This window comes from Saimiri boliviensis, chromosome 1, assembly GCF_048565385.1.
Source record: "Saimiri boliviensis isolate mSaiBol1 chromosome 1, mSaiBol1.pri, whole genome shotgun sequence".
NCBI classification, from domain to species: domain Eukaryota; kingdom Metazoa; phylum Chordata; class Mammalia; order Primates; family Cebidae; genus Saimiri; species Saimiri boliviensis.
This window is the reverse complement of record NC_133449.1, coordinates 151,924,630-151,942,644: the sequence shown is the minus strand read 5'-3', so window position 1 is coordinate 151,942,644 and position 18,015 is coordinate 151,924,630. Positions and strand designations below refer to the sequence as shown.

The 18,015-nt window shown below is 57.1% G+C and overlaps 1 protein-coding gene across 5 annotated transcripts in view; it reads left to right on the top strand.

Moving 5' to 3' along the window:
* The window catches only part of MAD1L1 (mitotic arrest deficient 1 like 1), a 397,602-nt gene that overhangs the window by 316,696 nt on the left and 62,891 nt on the right, over positions 1 to 18,015 (top strand). For all 5 annotated transcript variants that reach the window (XM_074406819.1, XM_039470915.2, XM_074406821.1 and 2 more), the window contains one exon: positions 5,013 to 5,203. In XM_074406819.1, the coding sequence (XP_074262920.1) occupies positions 5,013 to 5,203 (191 nt within the window). The remainder of the gene's footprint in view (positions 1 to 5,012; positions 5,204 to 18,015) is intronic.

Genomic DNA, 18,015 nt, shown 5'->3' with positions numbered 1-18,015 from the left:
AGGGCGGGTTTGGTAGTGACACACAGGCCTGGCCCCACCCCCCTGAGCTCCAAGTACATCGAAGGGAAGGAGCATGAGGCCCAGGCATCTGAAACAGCTCTGTGGGAGCCACAGTCTGCACCCTGCAGGGAAAAGAGAGAGTGTGCAAAGCCTCTCAAAAGAGAGGCTGGAGCCAGGGAGAAGCTGGGTGCAGGAGAGGCAGCTGGGAAAGGGAGCAAGCAGTCAGAGCCCTGGGGCAGGACTGGAATGAGGTCAGGCCAGGACCAGATGTGGCTACATTGATGGCCAGGCCAGGGCACCCAGCGGGGTGTGAATACCCCAGGAGAGAGCCCTGCCTCAGCCCGTGTCTTGCTGCAGGAGCATGGAGCTCTGTCTACATGGCTGGCGTTCCCATCCTGGACAGGGACTGGACAGGGTGGCAGGAGCAGTATTGGCCCAGAGAACCGAAGCCAGCCTGAGAAGAGGCTGCTCAGGGGCTTATGGAAGCATCAGGGCTGGCATCTCTTCCGCATGTGGGGTCTTCCCATGTGGGCCAGCTGCCTCAGCTGCACAGGGCTGGCGTCCTCAGGCAGCGCTGCCCAGTGCCTGCAGGTGCCTACAGGTGCTTGGTAAACAGAGTGGCCCAGGCTCTTTTTTTTTTTTTTTTTTTTTTTTTGGTGAGACTGAGTTACACTCTTGTCATCCAGGCTGGAGGGACAATCTCAGCTCACTGTGGCCTCTACCTCAGCCTCCTGACTAGCTGGGATTACAGGTGCCCACCACCATACCTGGCTAATTTTTTGTGTGTTTTCAGTAGAGACGGGGTTTCACTGTGTTGGCCAGGCTGGTCTCAGGACACAGATAGGGGTTAGGCTGACCCCACTTGTGGTACAGGTCCCAGAGGAAGGTCACAGAGTCCAGGCCCACAGAGTTGAGGTAGTGCCAGGGCCTCTTCCCACTGCAGGACGAGCAGCAAGGCCAGAGCCCCCGAACCCTGAGGGTTCCCTGGGCCCTGAGGCTCATGTAGCCTGCAGGCCCGGTTCAGCCTGCGTATAGCTCAGGCCCCTGGGGAAGGCTGGAAGTGGACAGGCAGTGCCCTGGGGCCATGCTCCTAAGATCCACTGGTACCTTTCAAAAGGATCTCTGCTTGCTCTCGTCTACATATGCCCCGTAACACTCCAAGAAGTAAAGAGGATATAGGGAAAAGTACTGTTACCTCTTCCCTGCTTCTGAAAGTCCTAGACCCCAGCATTTCTGTCCCCGTCCCCGTGGGCCGTACCTGTGTGTTGGCTCTTTCTGTCCTGCCAAGGTAGAACCGTTCTCCACATTTCAGGCTGTGAACTGGGCCTCTTGAGATAAGTGCCGTAAACGCTCCTTTATCCTGACATCCAGGCTCTCAGGCTATAAAGCCTCTCTTCCCTGCTAGCTAGCCTTTGTGTAATGGAGCGCAATTTATTTTTATTCTGTCCTTTTCGTGGCTGCCTCATGTCATCCCAGAAGGAGGCAGGTATGAGGCTAAGGTAGTGAGGGGGTAGCTGTTTAGGCACCCACATTGTGGATGCCCTCATTCCCCTGGAACACCCCAGGACCCGGGCCCTGGGTGGCTGCTGCCGCATCCTCTCTGACTCCCACTTGAACACCTGCTGTTCTCCTTCCTCTCCTGCCCCTCACCAAGGACCTGAGAGCCCATCGGCACCAGAAGTGTGTCTCTGCATCCCTGCAAGGTGTTAGCAGGAGCCTCCAAGAGGGCTGGCTCTGCTCAAAGTAAGGGTTCCAGGGGTGTGGAGGAGGGGCCCAAGGAGGGCAGGCATCCAGGCAGAGGGAAGCGGCTGCTTCCTAGGCAGTTTCTCCTGGTCAGTGTGGCCAGAGTTCAGCATCCCCAGGCAGGAAAGGTGGGAGCCAGGGCTGTAGGTGGGCTGGGCCAGGGCTCTGAGGGGCTCAGGGCCTCTACGGTTTGCCTTTAAGCCTGGTGTGGCCCTGGAAGCCAGAGAGGAGGGCCTAGGTCAGGCACAGGGCTGTTGCTTCTCACCCTGAGAGGTCTCTGCCACTGGCTTCTAGGGTCTCTGAGAGGAGCCTGCCCAGCGTCCAGGCCCACAGAACCCAGCCTAGAGGAAGCCCAGGCTCCTGGCTCACTTGAGAGGAGGCCACGTGAGAGCAACTGCCAAGATAGTGATGACATCTCCAAGGCGGAAAACCCATCTTTTATTTATTTAATCCAAACCATTGTGTGAATTATTCATTCACCTTTATGTAAGCAGCTGAACTACAGGGATGAAGAGGAGTCAGAATGCTGGCTTGATCTGCTCCAAGCTGAATCGACCATTGAGGCAGCCTTACCTAGAGGATGGACCCTTCCCTACCTGGACAGGAGACCAGGGTCAGGGCCCCTTCCCCTCCAAGGGTCTATGTGGCATGGAGGTGGTCACTTACTCTCCAGGGCCCTGGGTTTCGGCTGTCAGCAGGCGGGAGAGTGGCCCCTAGGAGAGAAAGCAGCAGCCCGGCTGCTCCCAGCTGCATGGGTGGTGGTTTTGCCACTGAGAGAGAGCCCCACACAACACCTTCCTCGCCCTGGGACCTCATGCCAACCCACCATGGGTGGGCCATGCAGCCTGGAGCCCCGACTGCTTCCTGTGGTCTGTAAGCAGCATAGAGGCAGCTTTGAGGTCTATGGGAAAACATGGCTGTTTCCTCCTCCAAAGTCAGGCTGCATTTATAACCAAAATCTAATTCTTCCCCTTTGGATGTCTGAGACGTATTGAAGGCAGCACAGGCCCCGTTAGGGGTAAACTATGGCCTCTGAAGTATGGTCTCTGCATTCTTCCTTCTGTGTATTGGATTCCTGCTACCGATGGCCCTGTCTTCCAGAGGATCAGCCCAGGGATGCAGGGAAGAATATTGGGGTCATTGCTGCCAATTAACCTTCAGATTTCATTGCCTGATTGCTCGATTCATCAAGGGCCCCAGGCCCCGGGCCCTAGGCCTTTGGCCTTGTCCTGCTGGAGGAGCTCAGCTGTAGAATAACAATGTCCCACAGGACTGTGTGCCGGCAGCGGAGGGAGGAGGCCAGGTCAGGGCAAGAGCCGAACCCAGTGCAGACGCTGCAATCCTGCAGGTGGACCAGTGCCAGGGTCCCCCTGCTGACAGACCCACAGTGGTACAGACCCCATCTCCTCCCAGCCTCTGACATCCCAATGCCATGAACACAGGCCCTGCACTGCTGCTCCTTCCAGAATCCACGGCAGGCAGCGCCCTTTCTCTTGCAGCGCAGCAATGAATCTCTGTGAGCCTCGGTGTCCTTGTGTGTGGATTGGGGGTCAGACTGTGTTCGTAGCTGTCACGGCCAGGCAGTGAGTGAACTTGCACATGGAACATGCTGCTTGACTGAACTCATGCGGTCGGGGATGCCCAGCAGCTCTGAGCTCTCAGTGGTGGCCTCTGGCACACGATCTGGCCAACGCCTTTGATATCCATGTGGTAGACAGGTCCTGGGAGACGGGGTGAAGGGATAGGTTTGGGGTTACAGGTCGGGGAGACTGAGCCAAGCTGGAACCATGGCCTTTCCCACATTCTCCGTCTTCCTCTGCAGGTTTGAGGGCTTTTTGTTTGCACTTGGTTTCTGTCTCTGCTTACCTCTTCCAGGAAGCAACCCTGACTGCATCCATCTGCCGTAAACCGGCCTGTAAGCGTCTCTTCAGACCACTGTGCACGAACTCCCAGGCAGCCCCTCTCTCACTCACTGTGACCTGGCCAGCAGGCACTCACACTTGCGTCTTCCCTCACCCTCCTCTGGGGGACCCCACACCCATCCTGCAGCCTTCAGACTCATCTTTAACTCAGGACCAGCCTTCCCCCAGGTGCTGCATGGGCTTGGAACCCTTGGTTTTTCCCCAGCCATGTGGCCATGGTTGACTTGAACGTCCCCTTTCTCAGCCCAGCCAGGGAGCTGACCGTCCCGTGCCTGGATGTGGGCGCTTGCATCAGTTCTGTGATTTGGTCCCTTGTCCTAGTGGAGGGAGGCTGGCGGCTGGCCCAGCTCCTCTGGCCTGCAGGATAGGATCCAGTGTCTCCCGTCCCCGCCTGGAGCGGTCCCGGGCCCCTGCAGGGCTCCCCATCGCCAGCTCCAGACAGCACTGCTGGGAAGCACCCGGCCTAGGGGACAGCTCTGTGTGCCTCTAAGTGGAGCCAGTCCTGATAATTAATGGGGGGATAAATCGAGGCTTAATTACTTGGAAGACCTCTCGGGTGAGAGATTCATGATCATTGCTGTTATCCTCCTGATGGCTCTGCACAGCATTTCCTCCCCAAGCAGCTGTAAGTCCTGGCGGGTAGGGCACAGGGTTGTGCCCTGAATGGTCACTTAAAGCCGTGTGGGGGTCAGTGGGCCTGGGCGGGGCCAGCTGTCATCTCACAAGTGGTCTGGCCTCAGAGGTGGCTGGCAGGTCAAAGCCCTGGGGCAGTAGGATCCAGAACGTCCAGGAGGCTTCCCACCTGCCTCCCTGTTTCTGAGTGCTGGCTCTGTGGGGCAGGCCTCCAACCCTAGAAAGGACCCAGACCACCGCCTGGGAATGGATGGTCAGGATCACTGGGCAGCTTGGTGGCCCAGGCCTTCACTTCGGGACCCATGTCCTCAGTGCCACCTTCTCTCAGGGTTCTTGCCTAAATGGCTGGAGCATTGGGGCAGGGGTGCCCCCAAGGCATGCCTGATCCTGTGGCTTCCTGGCAGTGACTAGGGTGGCTCCAGGCATTGTCATGATGGCCAAGGGCTGGTCCCTGTGGAAGGGCCCGGGCTGCTTCTGGAGTCCAGCCCTCAGTTACTGTTCTTAATGCGGTAACTTTATTAAGAGTGTCAGTCTGTGTCAGTTCACCCCTCACTCTGGTTTCCTCATGCGTGCAGATGGAGGCTGGCCGGTGCGACACGTGGGCCGCCTTCGTCCCTGGGCAGCCTCCACTCCTGCCCGCACTCTGCCTTCTCCTGGGTCCCCGCCCCTCTGGCCTGGTGCCTCACTCACCATCTCCTTCCCTCCCTCCCACAGAGCTGAGGAAGCAGGTGGAGAGCGCCGAGCTGAAGAACCAGCGGCTCAAGGAGGTTTTTCAGACCAAGATCCAGGAGTTTCGAAAGGCCTGCTACACGCTCACCGGCTACCAGATCGACATCACCACGGAGAACCAGTACCGGCTGACCTCGCTGTACGCCGAGCACCAGGGTGACTGCCTCATCTTCAAGGTGGGTCCCGCTCGCGCTGGCTCTCCTGTCTCCTCTGACGGGGAGATCTGATTGTAGCCCTCGGCAAAGGAGCAGCCTCATGTCTGAAGGCAATGGTGTAGTGGGCCGGGTGGAAGGGAGATGCGTTGGCCTGTTCTCGTCACCCCTGAGGCTTCTCAGCCTTGGACTAACCCCATGTGGCTTTGCAGCCTTGGACCCCCTGGGCGAGGAAGGCCCAGAGCCGTTCCCCTGACTTTCTTGGCCTCTGTCTGTCCTGACTTGGGCTTCGTTCCGTGAGGGTTGGGGCCCCAGGTGTGTGTCGGTGTGTCAAGAGGCAGCAGCGCCTGGGGAGGACTGAAATCCATGTGGGGCCAGGCAGGGGGCACCTTTCAAGCCGCCAGGCCAGAGACTAGCGCAAGGTGAGGTAGACAGACTAGAAGAGGAAGGGAGAGCCAGCCGCGTCTCCACACTCGCGTCCTGCAAGCCAGCGGGCACTCTTCTGGTTTGCTGGTGAAGCTGAGCTAGGTCCATGGTTGTGGGCATGAAGAGTCTCGGGTGAGCAGGGTCCGGTAGCAGAAACTGGGGTGTTCCATGTTGACTGACCATCAGGGTGGAGGTGGCACCATATGGACCTTCAGTACCAGGAAATCCAGGGCGACAAAGGCTTGTTATCACCACCCCAGTGAGCTAACCTCCCTTTTGTGAAGATTGTGCCATTGGCCTGGTGTGGCATCTTGGCCCTAGCATAGCCTCGAGGCTGCTTCAGGAAGGGTGGAGTGGGCGGTGACTGTCGGATATGGGTACAGGCAGAGACCAGCCCTACCTGAGAGCTGCTGCAGTTTGTCTGCAGCCTCTGCGTGTCTTTCTAGAAACAGAGACCCGACTGTTTCTTTTGATTTGTATAAAAGCCGTACCCAGTGCGGCCTACATGTGTCCATCCGCCTCTCACAGCAGCGAGCCACTGCCCATTGGAGTCAGCCTTAGCCCGGCTCTTCCTCCTCCTTCTGCAAACTCACCTGTCTCCCTACCCAGTGCCGCATGGGGCGCAGTGCTGGCTCCTCTGCTTTCCTTCTGGATTTCCTGCTCTTCAGATCATGTTCATCCACGTCTACACTCTTGAAACTCTCAAACCTTTGAATAATACAAACACACAAAATCTTGAAGCTATCAGAAATGTACTTCTTTGCTTTTACATAATTCTGTAAACTTTGAATAATTCACAGAGAGGTGTTTAATACATGATAGAAATTCCATGGGTTTTGAAGATGATTAGGTATTAATAAAGGTGTATCATGAACAGTCACCACTTAACACATCACTCGTTACATCAACATTTACAAATTAAGAGGCGGGGGTTTCCCCAGATCCTTGCCTGTGCTGTAGTTGAAGCGATAGTCTTACGAAGACTAACTCCAGCAGAGCCCTGGGGCATCTTCCACAGGGTTTTGTATTTAGATTGTCAGAAATCCGAAAGAGAGAAGCAAGTCACCCACCTGCGAGGGGCCACCGCGGCCGCGCTTTACTGTGTTTACTTCCGGTGTTCTATGCGTAGGCACGTGCAGAGACATGTTCGTCTACATCTGGTAACTCGTAATCCTGGGATTCCATTGTGTGTGTTCCTGTGTTACTTTTTAAAACACCATCAGCAAGTAGTTTCTTGACCACTCTCATAGCCCCTCGTGGCCTTCTGGAACCCCTACCTGGTATCCTCAGGTTTCCTAGACACTGGGTCCCTCCCCGTCGTGCCCTCAAGTGTGAGCCCTGCCACTCTCCCTGCTCAAGCCAGCATCTCAGCTCCCCTAGAACTTCAGCCCTCCTCCCCACCTTGGCATCCTCTCAGGCCCCAGACTCCTAAGGTCAGGGAGAGGCAGGGAGGGGGCCCCAGGAGGAGGAGGCAGGTGGGTAGAGAGCCCAGGAGCTGGCCAGCTCATAGTGTACAGGAGGCCTGGCTCGTCCTGAGGAGCTGAGGTTCCTGCAGGGATCTGGCCTGGGCACTGCAGCTCCTGCTGGGCATCCTGCCTGCCTTCCTAGACTCTTGTGATCTGGAGCCTTGGTGTACTCCCCAGGCTACCCCCTCACTGCCCATCCCCAGCCCTTGCTGTCCCTTCTTTCTAATGGCAGGCCTGACCTGGCCTGACCTGACTCTCCAGACCATGGCCTGTCCTGGCCCAAGGCCTGTGTGAATGTGTCTTTGCAGGCCCTGAGGGATGGGTGTGCTGGGTCAGAAGCCACGGAGCTGAGGCAGCTGCCTCTGGAAGGGCGGCTGGGCCACCGGCCCAGCGCTCCACCAGCAAGGCCTGGTGCCCACAGCAGCCCAACTCCCCACCCTCCCAGCCGCCCACCACACCTGCTCTGGCTGCATTCCGGGGACTCAGGTGGATGGCGTCAAGGAACAAGGTTGCTTTTAGCTCAGCTACTTTCCCACTGTGTAACATGCGCTGTGTTTTCATGCTTGAAGCTCACAGAATCAGGGAGATTAAAGGATGGAAGGGCTTTACAAGTTGATGTTTGGAGGCAGGGCTGAGAGCTCCCTGGTGGACCTGACAAAGAGCGCTCTGGGCAACCAAGACAGGGGGCTGACTCAAGGTGAACATGTGGGCTGGTGCCCAAGTGCAGCCATTGCCAGCGGAGTGCCGGCTGGGCCTCTGACTCATCTGTAAAGTTGGTACAGTAATATCTGACCCACAGGAGCAAGTGGGATCATGCTCCCAGCACACCTCATAGTTGCTGAGACCCCACCTTGGTCCATCAGCTTCATTTCTGAGAGTGAAGCCCCTCAGGCAGATGCTGCTAATTTGTGCCTGCATTTGTCCGCGGGACCCCAGCACCAAGGCCAACCTGCTCTATCCTCTTCACATGGGCCCAGCTTGCTCATAGATACCTTCTCCAGGAAGCCCTCCTGGGTTCCCCAGACCTAGGACCCTTTCTTCAGCTGACTCCCCTCCTAGGACCTGCCACCTTGGGTTTTGCCTGACAGGGGACTCTGCCAGAGGTTTTATTCCATTGGGCTAATTGTCCTTTGAGGGTCACCAGGGAGCCTAAGCGTGCGCCTCCCCACTACTGGGCTTCTTGTTCTTAAAAATGCTTCTTGCCCCACTTCTTTACCTGGCTTCCTGTCATAGCCTTTTTCCCCTGGCTTCACCTAGCCCCCACCTTCTCCTCCTCCTCCTCTTCCTCCCACTCCTCTTACTCCTGCCAGAGTCTGTCCTGCCCAGCCGGCATGCCCTGCTGCCAGCTGCACCCAATACCCCACATGTGCCCTCCCCTTTTTGGAGGGCTGGGGCCTCACCGACCTTCCCGTGCCCCATCCGGTTGACATGGTGGGATCTCCTGTTGGAAGGATCTGGGCCTTTAGAGCATTTTCATGAGGGCCGACGCTGGATCTCAGGCTCCTCACCTATTGAGTGGAGATGACTGCAGCTCACCTCGGAGGCTGCAGGAGTCGAGTCTGATAAGTGCTCACAGCCAGCCCTGGCTGCCTGTGGAGCTGGGGAGGGTTCACGTCACGCTGGGATCCCTGTTGGCTGGTTCAGCTCCAGCCCATGGGGCACTCATGCTACTCCCAGAGCTGTGATCCTGCAGCCCCGCCTGCCACCGCTCAGAGCCACAGGATAGCCCTGCCAGCCTCTACTGCACTCTCATGCCCTCTGAATGTTCTTCCCTGCAGCTGCCTGAACCTCTCCTGCAGGGGCTTGGCCACTGGGGAGCCAGCTAGGCTGGGCTGGGCTCCTCGTGGGGCCCATGCTGAGCAGGTGTGTGAGGGAGCAGGAGGCGGGGTCTGCACGCTTTGGCCTCCTGGCCTTCTCTGCCTGTAGCTCTTCTTTGCTGTGCCTCAAGTGGGCAGAAAGCGGAGGGCCTCTGTAAGTGGCCCTCAGTGTCCTGGTCCCTGCAGACCTTCTGGATGGCCTGCAATACTCCAGCTTTCAAAGGCTCCCGGTGAGCTGACTCTTCGCATGTCCTCTTCTGGGCTACTCTTCACTGGGTGAGGCTATCAGCCTCCTGAGAAATCCTCGTTGGGTGCCAAGAGGACAGTCCTGGAGCTGCCAAGTCTTCTGGCAGCAGCTCTGACCAGGAGATCAGCGTCCGTCCTGCCCCATCCATCTGTCATGCCTGTCTCCTTTGTACCCAGGACACCAAGCTTGGTGACAGGAGAAGCACTAGTGTGGTTCACAGCCGCCCCACACCCCAGCTCAGGGCCTGGCTTACGAAGAGGGCGCTCCAGAGCTTTGCCAGACAGACAGAAAGACAGGTTTCGGGGGAGCAAAAAGGAAGAGATAAACAGCGAACAAACGGACAGCAGGCTGACCTCTAGGGTGAGGGCTCATGTTGGCACCTCTGCCTGCAGACAGACTCCTCAGGGCCAGGTGGTGGTGGCCCTGGCCTCCATTGTCCAGAGGGGAGGTAAGAGACACTCTGCAGTTACCTTGTCCCTGGCAGCTCCTGACCCTGGTGTGTACCCTTGACCAGGCCACTGTGCTCCTGTGAGACTCAGTTTCCCCATCTCTCATGAGGAACGTGGTCTGGGTGTTCCCTGGGGTCCCTGACCCTGGCCTCCGGGCTTCAGAAGGGCATCCCCAGGGAGCTGAGCATCACTGGGTGCTTCCGGACGGATCTGCCATGAGCTGCCATGCTGAGGGAGGGCCATGGAGGGCAGAGGCTAGTGTAGGAGGGCAGGGAGAGCAGGGAGACAGGTTCCCTGCCCCACCCCACCCCACCCCACCCCACCTGACCCCACCTGGGTGCTGGCAAACATGGTTCCTGTGCTCCTGAAAGATCCTGCCAAACCCCGGCCTCCTGGCCACTCCATTCATTTTATCTGATTTTCCCCCAAATGATTCTTCAGGCAGAAAAGGGGCTGCATACGGAGTTAGAAATAGCCAAGCTCATTCCAGTCAAGCGGGTTCCACAGATGTGTGCTGAGATAATTGAGGGTTTGCCACACAGTCCCCTGCCGCTCTGCCAAGGAGAACGGGGCTTCCCATCCCAGCCAGGACCAAGCCTCTTGTCGCCGCATGGGTGGAGGGAGCTGCCTGCCTGGGCTGCTGTTTGGGGGAAAGGCAGGAACATCTCAGCTCCAGCTATTCCTAATGGGAGCACACTGCCTCTGCTCCTCTCCCTCCCGAGGGGAGACAGAGATCCCAGAGTCCTTAGAGCTTCCTGGGAAGGCCTTGGGCTGCCTGGGCCCGGAGGAAGGGAGGCACAGAGCTCCTGGTCTCTCCTTCCTGGCTACACTCCTCCCAGTGGTTCTCAGGGAATCCTTCCCACCTCCCCTTTCCCCCTCTTCTCAAGACCAAGGGAAGAAATGCTCCTGTTAACAGGAATGAGAAAATCAATGGTAAGAAGGAGAAGTGGAATGACCAGGCGGGGACCACAGAGGAAATGCAATTTGGGGCAAAACCATGAACTTCTGGTGTCTGTGAGACACACTGGTTCCAGCAGGCTCCTCATTCCTTGCTGCCCAGGGCCCTCCCCGGCTCAGAGGCTTGCAGGGTGGGCATCAGGGTCAGAGGCGTGGATGGCACAGATTTCGGAATCTCACAAACCCAGCATCACCACCGCATGTGAAGCACAGCAGGCCTGTGGTGACATTGACTTCCTGGATTTGTCATATGGCTGAGGAGGAAAATTGTACAGGTCCAGCTTCCCCAATTCAAAAACCTGAAATCAGATAAGTTCCAAAATCCACAGCTTTCTGAGTGTGGATCTGTCGCTCAAAGGAAATGCTTCATGGAGCATTTCTGATACCGGATTTTCAGATTAGGGATGAATATTTGCATGACGACTCAACCAGTAGGTACATAATACAGGTATTCTAACAACCAGAAAAATTGGAAATCCCAAACACTTGGTCCTAAGCATTTCTGATAAGGGATACTCAGCACTCATCTGTGTGTATACATGTGAATCTAGTACAGTCACACTTCGCTGGACAACAGGGATATATTCTGAGGAACGTGTTGTCTTTGCGGGAACATCCTTGAGTGACTTACACAAGCCTGAGCCACGTGGCCTTCTGTATCCCTGGGCCATGCAGCCTCTCGCACCCTGGGCTATGTGGGTAGCCTGTTGCCGCCAGGCTGCCAAAGCATGCAGTACACGACTGTGCTGAATGCAGTAGGCCGCAGTGGCACAGTGCTGAGCATCTGCATGTCTGCAGGTGTCTAAATATGGACAAGGGGCAGTAAACATGATGTGTGAAGGGTAGAAAGTGGTACACCCGCATAGGGTTCTTTCCATGAACAGAGCTTGTAGGGCCGGTGGGAGCTCTGGATGAGCCAGTGAATGACGGTGAGTGAGCGTGAAGGCCTAGGACGTTACTGTGCGCAATTGGAGACTTCATAAACACTGTACCCCTTAGGTGACACTTAATTTATTCAAAATGTTTTTCTTTCTTCAATAATAAATTATTGTTTGAGCACAGTGGCCCATTCCTGTAGTCCTAGCACTTTGGGAGGCTGAAGTGGGGGGATCAGTTGGGACCAGGAGTTCAAGACCAGCCTTGGCAACATAGCAAGACCCTGTTTCTACAGAAAATTTAAAAACTAACCGGGCATGGTGGCACCTCCCTGTAGTCCCATCTACTCCAGAGGCTTAGGAGAATTGCTCGAGCCCAGGAGTTGGAGGCTGTGGTGAACTATGATCATGCCACCACACTCCAGCCTGGGTGACAGAGTGAGACCCCATCTCCAATAATAATAAAGTTTACTGTAACTTTTTGATGTTATAAACTTTTTAATTTTTTAAATATTTTTGTATAACACTTAGCTTACAGCACAAGCATGTTGTACAGCTATGGGAAACTGTTTTTATACAGCAGCTTTCCTGGGAAGTGAAAACAGCCCCACATCCCTCGTCCTTGTGCCAGTACAGGGTGGCGTTGCTGTGTACCCTTCTTTCCCCCTCCTCATCCTCACCATGCCTGCTAGACCTCAGCTGGGTAGGTTAGGAGGCTGGGGGTGGGCGGGGAGTGCACAGAGCCTGCTGCTGGCATCTAGATGGCTGATCCTGCCGGGGTCCCACATTCTGACTGTTGCATAAACTGTGGAACTCCCAGACAAGAAGACTGTGCCCCAGGAGAAATGAGAATATGGGCGTCAGGCAGGATCCACACTCCTCTGTGGCCACAGATAGCCCTGGGGAAATGACTTCTGGCCTCAGCTCCCCACGTACAAAGTAGGACCCGGGAGCCCACTTCTCAGGTGCTGAGCAATGACTAGCTGATAAAACAGCACAGGAAGCCTCAGTTTCCAGGTTCCCTCCCTTCCTCATTGTCTCCCTCCTCCTCCCCCATGCCCCCTGTGCACCTGCGGCAACCAACACAGCGCCAGGCTCTGTGGAAACTGGCAGGATGGCTTCTGTGTTGTCTTTTCCCATTATGTTGCTATAAAGGAATATCTGAGGCTGGGTGATTTCTAGAGAAAAGGCAATTCCACGATTCTGGTGGATTCAAAGTTCAAAAGTGGGCATGTGCGCCTCTGGAAAGGGCCTCAGTTTGCATCCACTTACGGTAGAAGAGGAAGGGGAGCCGCCCATGTGGGCAGAGATCACATGGCAAGAGGCCAAGGGGGTAGGGTGCCAGGCTCCTTTTGGCAAGCACCTCTCATGGGAGCAAAGAGGGAGACCTCGAAAGTTCCCTCAAAGGCAGCACCAGGCTGTTGTTGAGGCTGTGACCCCATGACCCAGACATCTCCCTCTAGATCACATCTCCAACATTGGGGATCTTTTTTCAACAGGTGACTTGACAGGGAGAAACCAATAGCCACACCAGAGCACGTGGTCCTAGGATGAGACCCTCCCAGGGATCTGGGCCCACAACACCCACACCAGACAGAGCACGTGGTCCAGGGGTGAAACCCTCCCAGGGATCTGAGCCCACCACACCCACACCAGACAGAGCACATGGTCCAGGGGTGAGACCCTCCCAGGGATCCGAGCCCACCACACCCACACCAGACAGAGCGTGTGGTCCAGGGGTGAGACCCTCCCAGGGATCCGAGCCCACCACACCCACACCAGACAGAGCACTTGGTCCAAGGGTGAAACCCTCCTGGGGATATCAGCTCACCATATCCACACCAGACAGAGCACGTGGTCCAGGGCTGAGACCCTTTCGGGGATAGGAGCCCACCACACCCACACCAGACAGAGCACCATGATCCAAGGGTGAGACCCTCCTGGGGATAGGGGCCCACCAAACCCACACTAGAACATGTGGTCCAGGGACCTACCAGGGATATGGGCCCATCCCAGGAGACAATTCCCCATTCCTGCCGTAGAAAGGGGGCAGGAAGGCCTAGGTCCTATGTGTCTTGAATATTGAGGCAGCTCCACTTCCCAGCTGCCTTCGCAGCCCTGAGGGGTAGGTGGCCTTCAGGACACCACCAGCCTGGGGGCCACAGCCCAGCTGAGGTTGCTATGGCCTCTGAAGAACTGTGGCAGTAGCAGGCCCCCCAGCTCTGGGCTCTGGAGTGTCATAGGTGGCTGGGCCTCTGCCTGAATGGGGAGAGGGGAAGTAATTAGCTGGACCTGGAGCCACCGTCCTGGCTCGGAAGGTGAGGAAGGGCCAAGCCCCAAACATGGCCGGCTCAGCTGACAGCAGCAAGTGTCCTGCCGGCTCTCAGAGCCTGCAGAGGGCACATGGCCCAGGCCCTGTGTGAGTCAGGCCAGGGGGAAGATGCATGCAGCTCCAGGCCCTGGCTGGGTGAGTCTGCAGAGGCCGCGTGGCTGAGCCTATTACCTCTGTGAAGTGTCTCCTTGCATTGTGGGGAACGTAGGAGATGGCACAGGGGCAGCTCCACTTGGGGAGAGCATTTTTGGAACCACCTGTCCAGGCTTGGCCCAACAAGGCTCGGCACGTGTGGCCAGGCTGCTGTGGAGTCCCTGGGCCAGGCCTGGCCTGGCTTGGGGTCTGGAGTTGGTGGGATCCTCCTAAAGCACCCTAGTAGTAAGGAAAGCCAGGAAGATGGCAAGAATGGCCATGAGGATGCCATCTTTTCTGGGCACACCAGCCATGCTATCCCCCAGCCTCCCCAGCATCTGTGGCCTTGGGTGAGCGTTTGCTGAATGGAGGTGGTCTTTGGCGTTGCTGCTGGTCCGCCCCCGTACGGTAGTGGAAGAGGCTAGACTCAAGCCAGAGCCACCTTGGTGTGGATGTCACCTGCCTCTGCCAGCCCCGGGACCTGGACACATGGCTTCACCTCCTCAAGCTTTGTCGTCCTTTATGTGGGCCTTGATCATTGCATATGCCCGAGGGTCATGGTGATGTTGCCAGTATGTATGCAAGTACCGGGCATGTCGGGGACCCCGTATGCCCGCCACATGGCCCTTAGTGCCTCCCAGTCACTGTCTGCCAACTTGAGGGAGTGTCTTAACCACGAGGAGCTGCAGGTCAGTGATCGCATCACAGAAGCTTTCATGGCTCGTCAGTGAGAACTGCAGGGAGGTCGCAGGAGGAACAGGCTGACCTCTCCTGTCCTAGGCCCCGTCCTCTCACTAGCCTCATGCACGCTCCCACACATGGTTGCACGCATGCACACACACAGGCAGCCACCCACACGCATGCATGCTCTCACACGTGCACAAGCATAGGCAACCACATACATACACATTTGCACGCACATGCTCACGGTTGGCCTCTGTGTCTCCCGGGGGCGTCCCACTTGCTTCCATAACCTGGATCCAGTGGCAAGGAGGGAAAGTGAGTCTGGCAGCATGGGCCCGGTCAGCCCCCACAATCTGAGCCAGTGTTTCAAGGATTGTGAAGGCCCCATGGTGTGCAAACTGCCATGTTAGAAAAGAGATATAAGGGGTCTCCTTTCCATCCTTCCCACCAGGCTGGCACAGGGTCCCACTGACCCCTGCTGCCCTAGCAGTTTGTCGAGAGCAGAGCACCCACACATGCCCACATGCCTGTTTGTACACACCACTTGCACACCGAGCCCATGCCAGAGGTTGTCGGCTCATGAGTCAAGGACCTGCTGTCCAGCTGTAGCATGTTGACACGAGATTTATGACTCCCATATGAAGTGTCTGCTTTGCTGCTCGTGGGTGTAGACATGACCTTGGTAGCTGCCTTGCTCTTTTCTTCTGAAGCAGACTTGTGAATAAGCGGCACACCTGCCAGCACGCCATCTCCCATGCACTGATCTCACAGAGATCGGGACTCGAGGCTCCAGGCTCTGGGAGGGGAGCTTACTCCTGGAGGACAGGCCTCAGGCAGAGACTACCCCTATGCCATTCCAGGCCGAGCTTGCCACCAGGTGTCCAGAAGTGAACTTGGCCCTGACCGTGCTCCTGGCCTGATGGGGAGGTAAACACACCTGGATCTGGAGGTTGCTGGGTTGAGGCTGCCCTGATCTGTAGACAAGGGCTGGTGAGGGCCCAGGCGGGCAGTCCTGCGGTGGAGGCAGCCAGACCTCATGAAGGAAGAGGTCTGGGGGCATAGAATGGGAAGCCAGATATGGGGCCTCCAGGTCTGGGGCCAGAGACGCTGGGCGGGGTTCCCTACTAGGGTATCTGCCTGCTCTGCTCTGTCCTCCTTATTCCTCCGCTAAGGAGCGGGCCCACCTGGTCCAGGAGCCAGGCTGGAGGGGGACAGACAGGGCTAAAAGGGCCAAGACAGGGAGAGGCTCAGGGTGCTGGGCTCCAAGCCCTTGAGGATCTGCCTCTGCTACACAGAGCAGCAACTGGAGCCACATGGCCAGGTGAGTGGGCACCTCAGGGTTGTCATGGCAACAGCTCTCAGCCAGAGGTGGATGGAATTCGGGGGTTGAAGGTCGGGCATTCGGGAGCCCGTTCACTGCAGGGCTGCTCAGGAAGCAGGCGCTGCAGTGGCCCACCCTGGAACAGCTCCACTTGTCACGCATTCACCTGGAATCTGCCCTCCTGATTGTACCTGTGTGGCCCCCAAACGCCCGCAGCCTGGTCCCTCAGATTTCTCTCCTGTCTGAGCACATCAGCATCCTCCTGGTTTTCACTTCTGTGGGTTTGAGCGTCAAAGCCCATGTTAAGCCCTTTCCATCTTTCTCCAAAGCAGATCTGTGACACAGGCTTTTGGGGGACACAGGGCCTGAGAGAGGGATGCTGTGGCCCCTCCCCTGATTCCCGGTGTGGGCAGAGGACATGTGAGAGGCAGCCCCTGGAGGGTCGCCGTGGTCCTCTCATTCCTGGTGTGGGTAGAGCACACGTGAGAGGCAGCCCCTCCTCTGATTCCTGGTGTGGGTAGAGGGCACGTGAGAGGCAGCCCCTCCCCTGATTCCCAGTGTCGCAAAGGACATGTGAGAGGCAGCCCCTTGTAGAGCTCTGGGCAGGGAGTGGTTCCTGAGGCCAGTCCCTTGAAAGTAGGGTCCATGTGTGGGGGTGCCCATGCAGGGCCCTGGAACCATCTCTGAGGCTGGAACAGCAGCGATGTCTTCTCTCTTCCCCGTCCTGCTATTACTCCAACACCTGGCCTCTGCTCCTGCACCCCCGCCTTGGGTCTAGTGGTGATGACTGAGTACTTAGGTTGTTCGAGAAGTGTGCTCACCATGCACACGTGTGATTTTTGACCAACACAGGTAATTTCAGGCACAGCGATCCCCGATTGTAAAGCTGAGATCACCCTTGCCTGTTCCTGAGGGTGGCATGAGGGGTGCGCTCCACCATGCTGTGTCCCCAGAGCAACCACTCCATGCTGCAGAATGCCTGCTGCCTCCTCGACCCTCGGCCTGCCCCGCCTGTGTCTGAGGGCACAGTGCCCTCCCTGCTGTGGCTCAGGCTGCCCGCAGGGCTCTGACCTGTGGAACAGCAGACAGGAGGCCTCGGCTGGGGGCCCCAGGGCACAGATGTGGTCCGCTCCACTCAGTCCTCGCACATCAGACCAGAGTCCTCTTCTACCTGTCCAGATGGCTGCCCTACAGCCCAGCCCCTCTTGGGCTGTTTCACCAGGCCACTCTCGATCGTCTCTTAGGCCTGGTGACATTTTGGAATGGAAATGAAGTTCTGCATTGATGGGCTGAGAAGCAGGAAGATGAAATGGGAGTTCGGGCTGAGGGAAAGTCGGCAGGACGGCCTCAGGGCCTCCATGCCGTGGGGTATCCTAGCCCCCTGAGCCAACGTAGCTCCTTGAGAGCATGGAGGCCTGGGACTCACCTAGAGGCACTGAGGCTGTGGGAGTCCAGGGCTCCCCTGAAGCTCCCCAAGCCAGAGGCAGGGGTGCTGGTGGGTGCCTGGACATGTGGGTGGGTGGCCAGGGGTGCACTGCTGGGTGTCTGGGTGTGACGGTGGGTGGCTGGGGGTGCTGTTGGGTGTCCAAGTGTGAGGGTGGGTGGCCACATCTCTTCGGTCAGGGCAGCCACCAGCAGGACTTTGCCACCGAATGCTGTGCATGCCTCAGCTGCCTCCCTCCTGGCCACTGGCCCTGCCCCAGGTGGAGACTGGCCCAGGGGTCAGGCCAACCCTAACTTTTAGTCTCAGCACTGCCTCTTGTCAGCCACGTGCTCTCGAATGAGCTGCTCTCCCTGGCATGGCTGTGAGGATTGAGTGGTTGGATGCAGGGCAGTTCCTGGCTGGCATTGCGCTGTGCAGCCTGAGGCGCATGATTCCTCCTCCAGGATTCCTTCTGCTTCGTGTGGTTTTCCTCCCCCAGGTATCCAGGAAGGACCCATGTGTCAGGGCCTATGATCAGATTGAGCCACAGCTCAGCTCCTTCTACCTTCCCTGCCCCCTGCAGCTTCTTCTCAATTTTTCATAGAATCTTAGAGACTCCAGGGGTCCTCTGAGACTTCATCCGGTCTCTTTTTTTTTTTTTTTTTTTTTTTTTTTTTTTTTTTTTTTTGAGATAGTCTTGCTCTGTG